Here is a 9,213-nt window from a genome sequence, read left to right on the forward strand (position 1 = left end):
AATAATATTCAACGTTAAACTGGTACACAGTTAAAAACATTTTATTTTTGAAGGCCATAGATAGGCCTAAATAAAATGTTTTTAACTGTGTACCAGTTTAACGTTGAATATTATTTATGATTTTAACATTGGTATTTTGTAGCAATCTTGGTCCGCATGTCCAAATATTTGGAGTTCGTGAGGTCACATTATAAACATCGTTATTCTTCTTCTACCACACAAGAAAACAACAACAAAAAAACATAGATAGGTCGATACAGCTCTCTCTATATATAAATTGATATATAAGTATATCTCTACACTTTGGCATGAGCATATTTTCAACAACTTATAACACCAACGGTTTATCAGATATTCCTTCACACATTTAATAAAAATAGAATTTTCTAACGAGTAATAATGACAATTATTCATCTCAAAACCTGACGTGACGAAATCATTAAAAGAATGTCACATTAATGAAAGAAATAAGTTAAACCTTTCACTAAATTTCTTGACCCAATTACAAACCACTTGAACCAAATGTCTATATAGTTCAATGACAAGAAAAACTGTTGAATATTTTATTTAAGTAATTAGGCTAGAATTCTAAGTTCAGCATCGATAATAGTGGTTAAAAATGTACTTGTATAGCAGAAAAGTAATGTTTGGTTAAACGATATTCTTACAAGACATTGAATTAACAAAAATATCTTAAAATGACGTTCAGGTGAAACAGGCTTTCTATCTAACAGTTCCAATACTGTACAAATCTCTTAGTTATTAATCAACGATTCAAAATATGAATAAAGAGAAACCGCTAAAAATTTAAATATTTCAAGCAGCAAAGACAGTCTTAAACTGCAACCTATTTAGTATACTTTTATAAATTAAATAAAAGTAACAGAAAAATCGCAATGCAATATAGTGAACATAATAATTAATAACTATGAATTTATAATCATTAATATATCAACTTTAAAAATGTAATATATGTTCTAGTTAAATTATTATTGACCAAATATGAAAAGGTTTTACTATCAACTTTGAGGAGTTTCTGCACTGAAAACTGATATCTTTTAAAAGTGATTTTAATATCGTCTGCTAAGCAAACCAAGTTATGCTTTTTCACTAGCTTCGTCGGTTATTATGGAGTTTATTGCACTGTACGTAGAACTAGCGTTTCCCAAATATTTTGGCCATTATATGCTCTGCCTAGTTGATGAGATGTAGCTCCCTGGGTAGCGCCTTAGGCAGATAAAAGGTAAAAAGTTGAAACCCGAATTGCACTATTTCGGAGGAATGTGATATTGATCTACATACTTAATAAGTTTTTTTGCTTTGTGAACTGAAGCATTTTATATACCATAGCACATGTAACAGCTTTATGTTACTTAACCATAACACATGTAACAGCTTTATGTTGCTTAACCATAGCACATGTAACAGCTTTATGTTGCTTAACCATAGCACATTCAACATCTTTATGTTACTTAGCCACAAAACATGTAACAGCTTTATGTTACTTAACCATAGCACATGTAACAGCTTTATGTTACTTAACCATAGCACATTCAACATCTTTATGTTACTTAGCCACAACACATGTAACAGCTTTATGTTACTTAACCATAGCACATGTAACAGCTTTATGTTACTTAACCATAGCACATGTAACAGCTTTATGTAACTTAACCATAGCACATGTAACAGCTTTATGTAACTTTACCACAACACATTCAACATCTTTATGTAACTTAACTATAACACATGTAACAGCTTTATGTTACTTAACCATAGCACATTCAACATCTTTATGTTACTTAACCATAGCACATGTAACAGCTTTATGTTACTTAACCATAGCACATTCAACAGCTTTATGTAACAGCATATGTAACAGCTTTATGTAACTTAACCACAACACATTCAACATCTTTATGTAACTTAACCACAACACATGTAACAGCTTTATGTAACTTAACTATAACACATGAAATAGCTTTATGTAACTTAGCCACAACACATGAAACAGCATTATGTAACTTAACAACAACACATGTAACAGCTTTATGTAACTTAACTATAACACATGAAATAGCTTTATGTAACTTAGCCACAACACATGAAACAGCTTTATGTTACGTAGCCACAACACATGTAACAACTTTATGTAACTTAACCACAACACATTCAAAAGCTTTATGTAACTTAACTATAACACATTCAACAGCTTTATGTAACTTAACCACAACACATTCAAAAGCTTTATGTAACTTAACTATAACACATTCAACAGCTTTATGTAACTTAACCACAACACATGTAACAGCCTTATGTTACTTAACCACAACGCATGTAACAGCTTCATGTAACTTAACCACAGCACGTGTAACATCTTTATGTTACTTAACCACAACGCATGTAACAGCTTCATGTAACTTAACCACAGCACGTGTAACAGCTTTATGTTACTTAACCACAGCACGTGTAACAGCTTCATGTAACTTAACCACAACAAATTCAACAGCTTTATGTAACTTAACCACAACAAATTCAACAGCTTCATGTAACTTAACCACAACACATGTAACAGCTTCATGTAACTTAACCACAACACATGTAACAGCTTCATGTAACTTAACCACAGCACGTGTAACAGCTTTATTTATCCTGTTTGTAGACAAACTAATTAACTACCTTACACTGTCCTTTTGTATTTTTTCAACTCTATTGAGTCCAGTAGTTCACTAACACAGTCTCTAACTACGCCATGCTGTGCTATATGTTGTGTATAATTATATCCATATATTAACCTTATTTTCTATACAATTTAATCTATGTCCTAACATCATCAAATGTACAATTTAAACGTCAAAAGTTAGCGAAGCATTAAAAACCAATAGGCCTAAAATTTGTAACAAAAAACAAACAAAACATAATAAGATAATGGTGTTTAAATAGAGCTTTCGGTTCAAATTAGGAACTAAAGAACTGTTCTATCTTTACTCGGATTTAGACTATATTTCCCTTGTTAGGATAAGTCACTATTTTTGTGTTGTTTGAAACAATATCTTAAAACGAGAAATGATAAAGTGCCTAATAAAATACTAAGTGCTCAGTGTACAAATGAAAAGTCATATTACAAGTGCTCAGAAACATTTAGATAATAAATTTAAACGGTAAGTGATATGGTGCTCAATGTATAAATAAGCAACTGATATTGTAAAGAGGAGCGTGTACTTTGAAGTAGCTGAGGCAACAATATGTTATACGTCACCAATATAATATAATATATAGACTAACTGGTGCACTAGCTTCAAGGTGAAGTTAGGAGCTTGCAAGTATTTCGTGGAATCGTTAGTCTAAAGTGGGAGAGTTTCATACGTGGAAAAAAAAATGTTCGAGGGCGTTGCGATCAAAACTATTGGCAGAAAAACACAAGTTATCGAGCAGATCGTTTTCCGATTGACTTTAATAAGGAACACTGTACTATTGCATGTTTTCTCGACGTCGAGAAGGCATCCGACAGGGTGTGGCATAACGGCCTTAGTTTCCAAGTGCCCAAACTTTCAAGAGAAATGATTCGCTGGTTGTCTAACTTTCCCTAGGAGATAGGAGCATCAGAATCAATGTCGAAAGCACCTACTCTGAGAACTTTACTCCGGAAGTAGGTACCCCACGGAGGGGGGGGGGTAATTAGCCCTTCATTTTTTATCATCAAAGGAAGAGGATATTACCGAAGAACCAGTGAAAGAAGTACAAGAAACAGCATGTGAAGGAAGGAGGAAGATTTCTGACGAGCACCTAATCCTCCTATAGCCTATAGGCCACAAGCCTATAAACACCAATCCAGCATACATAGAAACATGGTGCAGATAACCGATCAGACATCTTGTTGTTTGTTTGGGCGAGTCAAGCTACGTCTTTTTCTACTGAATATGGAAAAAAAATTGCTCTAACTTTAAGAATGCTTCAACCGCTTTAACTCAAGTAAAATCACATAAACCAAGTAACAGCGCTTTTAAATGATTGTCCAGTTGGGAGGAAGAGGTCGAAAATGTAATTGACCCTTCCAAGTCCTATATCGGACCTAAAACCCATTCCAGATCGACGGACGGTAAGAGGTGCGAGAAAATTCGATAAGCTTAAGCCTAACTTGCTGCTATGGTTTGGAGTTTAACGCACTTTTATGGACAGAAATATATATGGCTATAAACTCTTTATTTTTAACTAAAATATTATCTTTAAGTTAATTTTAGGGTAATATTTATAGATTAAAGTTCACTAAACAATTAGGTATAAAGATAAAAAATATTCTAATATTAAATTTAATTTTATGTATATGTTAAGCAGTAAAACTGTCTGTTTTAACTCTCTCTAATTTCAGTTAATGCATAACTATGCCTTTATTTCTCTCTTTTCACTTTTAAGAATGATTGAAAAATGCCAACAACTGTTACTTTAAATGAAATTTTAATACCCATATAGAAGGAAGTAAACCAAAAGATTGCAAAAAATTATAATATTGGAACTTTGGTTCAATTGGGAAGTTTTTCTGCCTTTGTCGTGGGTGATTTTAAGAATTATTAAAGTACTGTACGTTCATTAGGCTTAGCACTGATAATGTGATTATTGTATACTATTCCAAGTTATATCATTACAGCTTTTTGTGGATGATGTAATCATTAACAAAATGTAGTTTCTCTTCGTCAGCCTGCCATAAATATTTGGGGCAAATACCCTATGAAAATTAACTTGAAAGGTACAATTTACGTTTTCCATTCAACTAAGTGCCTAATCATTTATCGTTTTAAATCGTTGTTTCAAAGGACAGTTGACACGTTTGTTTATACAGTCAGCGCCCCACCGTTTCCCGTTTTAATTAGCTGTTTCAAAAGATACAGCAATATTTGTAATATAAATGGTTTTATAATTTTTTTGTTTTAATTGATTATTTCAAGGGACACGTGATTGTTTGTAGTGTGACGTTTATTTCTACGTTTGACACTTTATAATTTATCGTTTCAATTGATTATTTAAAAGACATGAACATTTGTATTAAGAAATCTTTATTTGTACTTTGAGCACTTTATGATTGGTCTTTTTAATGAATTATTGCAAACGAAAAACGTCTATTTTTAGTATAACGTGTGCATGACTGTAAATATGGCAGTTTTGGTCGTTCGTAGAATTCTACCGTTCAGCAGCAACTTTGGGCAAGGGCAAATCTAAGACTGGAGCTTAGTATTGTTTTTTCGATTAGATCTTCTGCCCATGGTTACAGGTGATAAGCGTAATTTCCCAAAACTGCTATATCTCAGTAACAAGGGATGAGACGAGTGATAGATTGGGCTTCGTATTTATTTTTTAAAATTAACTAATAACAAACCTGTATTATGCAAGTAAATAACATATAATATTTCTTGAAGTGACAAAACAAATTATTATTTTTCTTTGATTTTCTGTAGGAATACAAACAATAGCCTATAACTTTAGCATAAATAAATAATAAATTAAAAAAGATCCGATCCTCTAGCCAGCCTATCGGTCATCTTAGAATGTAGAATAACTTCGTGATTGTCAACTATTGGTTGGCCAAATGTGTAGTTGCTTGGTGGGTCTAAAGCAGTAAGAACATCCATTTGGCTGGTTAGTGTAATAGAAGAAGGTACCATTGGTGAATGTAAATCACGTTCTGATATGGGGATGCTGCCCGCCTCTTTTTTTTGGCCGTTGGAAGAACTCGAAATAGGTTCGATTGTGGTTACTACGCCAAATTGAGTTGGGGAAGACTGGAAGATATCTACGGTAGAAGCATTGATGATAGGCCTGGATATGTTGTATATTTCGGATTCCTTGTTACTAGAAAGTTCTTGCATATTGCCTTCACTGTAATCTGGTGACGTCAGAGGGGAATAAAGAGCGATTAGAATGATAAATATATTCTTAGGAAACTGAAAATTGTTAAAAGTTATATACTAAAATATATCACTAAAATGGTAATAGCAGCGACATCTATAAGTCACATTTCAACAACAGATATAAACAATAAAAAAAATAACACTCTAAGAAATATGCTTACAAAATGTGAAAACTTATATAGTGTGATGTCGTTAACCTACTACTAATATCAGGAATGAAGATAATGAAATATAATTTGTAGTTTTTCTAACAAGACCTTTTATGGTTAAAATCATCAACATCTTTAGGATCCTCAAAATTGCAAAAAATAATCACTCGATGACATGACAAAGGAGGTGAAATCATACATATTTTAAATACTCCAGTACGCATTCCAGTGAAGATTAGTGTAAGTGCAGAATATGAACCATCAATGTAAGGATATACAGAAAATAATAGGAGTAAAACTATTTTTTATACACTCAATCTGAGCGATAAGGTCACAGATAACATCAGAGGGGCCTAGCATGGCCAGGTGGTTACGGCACTCGACTCGCAATCTGAGGGTCGCGGGTTCGAATCCCCGTTACACCAAACATGCTTGCCCTTTCAGCCGTGGGGGCGTTATAATGTGATGGTCAATCCCACTATTCGTTGGTAAAAGAGTAGCCCAAGAGTTGGCGGTGGGTGGTGATGACTAGCTGCCTTCCCTCTAGTCTTACACTGCTAAATTAGGGACGGCTAGCGCAGATAGCCCTCGTGTAGCTTTGCGCGAAATTCAAAAACAAACAAACAAACAATTTAATTCGTTTTGAGCGAATAAAATGTTTTACATAAAGAAAATGTTGAGCATCATCAACATATTCATAGAAATAGAGAAGAAAACTTCACTAAAAAAAAAAAAGATAGATAAACTAAATATAGTACCTTTAATTTGGATTTTCTCCTTTTATTTAAGGATCAGTGGAGAGAATCATTTCACGGAACTGTGGGCGCCTGAGCTGACCGCCAAAAGTTTTTTACGGGTTACTACAGAAGACGTTACTACGTACAACAACTTAGGCTAGACAAACATTTCGCTCGATAAACACACACATCACACAGTCAGGTGGACATGGCAGTCGGAAATTCAGTAGTGGAGCGCGAACAAAAAGAAAAGAGAAAAAAAAAGGGGGGGACAAGATAATTCTACAATTGTATGTTATTATCGTGGGAGAGAATCCATGGCACTAATATTGTGCAGAAATACTTTGTAAATTTAAGAAGCAAGTTGTGATTCTGTCCATAATTGCGTGGTATAAAACAATTAGGAAAAAGAAAAATGTAAAACTTATAGTTAATTAGTGCATAAGTTACAATACACGAGAGACGTTCAGGAAATACAGGTTTTTCTTCAAAATTTGATTTATGGGTAAATTGTGGCTGATCAATGAACTAGTAAATAGATCAAGATGATAAAAACCCCATAACCCGAGCGTTTTCGAAAGATGGACCTTTCTTCTTCAGGGGCAAACTAGCAAATAGATCAATATTTTTCTCTGATATTATAAAAGATTCTTCTACAGTTTGGTAATGCGATTCGTCATATTTGTCGTTATCGTCCTGATCTACTACTCCGTGATTTCCGTCTTTTTTTATCCTCTCAGGGACAATACGCGTAGACAATGCTTTCAGACCATTGATGTCATTGAAGTAACTATACTCAGGTAATTGATATACTTAAAGCAGCTGTACGCATATAGATCTTAATAACACACCTTCATTTACCGAACTTGTATGATACAACTCATAGAATTATAAACGACACGCTTTGTACTTGATGGGAACTTTGTTAAAAGTAGTGTTTAGATGCTCACCCCCCTCATCACCTTTGGTGTAGATTTGTTTCCTTTTTGAACACCCATCGTAATTTATGGGGGTGATGTGAAATTAGCAAATAACCACTTTCCTTTACAAAAGATCCTATATACTTATCTAAACAGAAATCACATTGGTTCTTATTTAGTACTGAACATTGTAATTGCTATCAACATAGATTCATGCAGTGTTTACTACACAGCCCATTACTGTAAACAAGCTGGAGTGAATATTAAGAATAATCCGGGTAATACAATAATAAATATGATTAAAGTTACTTGTTTGGCTACTCGATGTTTTTGAGCTACGTTGACTTATTATATTACATCAGACATTTAAGGAGCTTAGAACTAGCATAAAAAACTTTCAGTATGTTGGAAATGTTAAATCTAATGTTCGTTCACTTTAGATTCTAAATTTGCTAATAACTTTTAAATATGTTGCCCGTTATACTTAGAAGAATACCAAATTCATCTTTGGTTGTAACTTTTTTCTCTTTTACTTCTCGAATAATCTTTTTTGAAAGATTCGACATTAAGCTTAATTTCTGTATCGTTTTGAAACCATTAAACTAAAAAAAAAATTCCTTTTGCCTATATTTCACAAAATACTTCGAGTGCCACCAACACAGCGAATTAAGTCAAATTATACAGTCAGCAACAGAACTCGCCGTTGCTTCCTATGCAATTAAAGGAATTCGATAACCAAAGCCCCCTCATAAAACTCTTGTGTTACCGAGCTACTTTGATTGTGACCTATCTACTTTTTATATTACGTGATTTTAAAATAACACAAGTGCAGTTTTCATTAGAATTTGGTTATCGCAATAGAAAGTAAACTCTTAAAACTCTTGTGTTACCGAGCTACTTTGATTGTGACCTATCTACTTTTTATATTACGTGATTTTAAAATAACACAAGTGCAGTTTTCATTAGAATTTGGTTATCGCAATAGAAAGTAAACTCTTAAAAATATCGAAAAGTTAGGTGATCTCAGACAGTGTTTTGGAAAAATATATTCTTTTCGTCTTATTGATCGAAGAAAGCCCATACCGCGTTATATTTTTCTTAGAAGACGACTGATTTATTAGCTAGAACTGTCATGTTTTCAAACAACGTAATTATCTCTGTCATACCCTATATTTTACGTTTTATTGAAATGCAAGAAATCATGACTTTAGTGAAGCTTGAAAAAAAAAGATCATTTGTTTCCAAAAAATCAGTGAATTCTGAGCAAACCAGTAATTAGATATACAGAAACTCCTTGCAGTTTCCACTTTTGGCTTTTAGTTATTTTTAAAAGCCTACTTTATCAATTGCCCGGGGCCCGGTATAGACAGGTGGTTAGAGCAGTCGACTCGCAATCTGTGGGTCGCGGGTTCGAATTCCTGTCCCACCAAACGTGCTCGCTCTTTCAGCCGTGGGGGCGGTTATAATGTGACGGTCAATCCCACTATCGTTGGTAAAGATTAGC

General features: G+C 33.5%; 1 protein-coding gene across 1 annotated transcript in view; it reads right to left on the bottom strand.

The window, feature by feature from the left end:
• Window positions 1–5,364: 5,364 nt before the first annotated feature.
• Window positions 5,365–9,213, bottom strand: part of LOC111088948 (transcriptional regulatory protein GAT1-like) — a 38,723-nt gene continuing 34,874 nt past the window's right edge. Inside the window, exon 6 of the mRNA XM_022400374.1 lies at window positions 5,365–5,878. Coding sequence (XP_022256082.1) covers window positions 5,496–5,878 — 383 coding nt within the window. The 3' untranslated portion in view covers window positions 5,365–5,495. The remainder of the gene's footprint in view (window positions 5,879–9,213) is intronic.

The sequence above is a fragment of the Limulus polyphemus genome, unplaced genomic scaffold, assembly GCF_000517525.1.
Source record: "Limulus polyphemus unplaced genomic scaffold, Limulus_polyphemus-2.1.2 Scaffold4840, whole genome shotgun sequence".
In the NCBI taxonomy this organism is placed as follows: domain Eukaryota; kingdom Metazoa; phylum Arthropoda; class Merostomata; order Xiphosura; family Limulidae; genus Limulus; species Limulus polyphemus.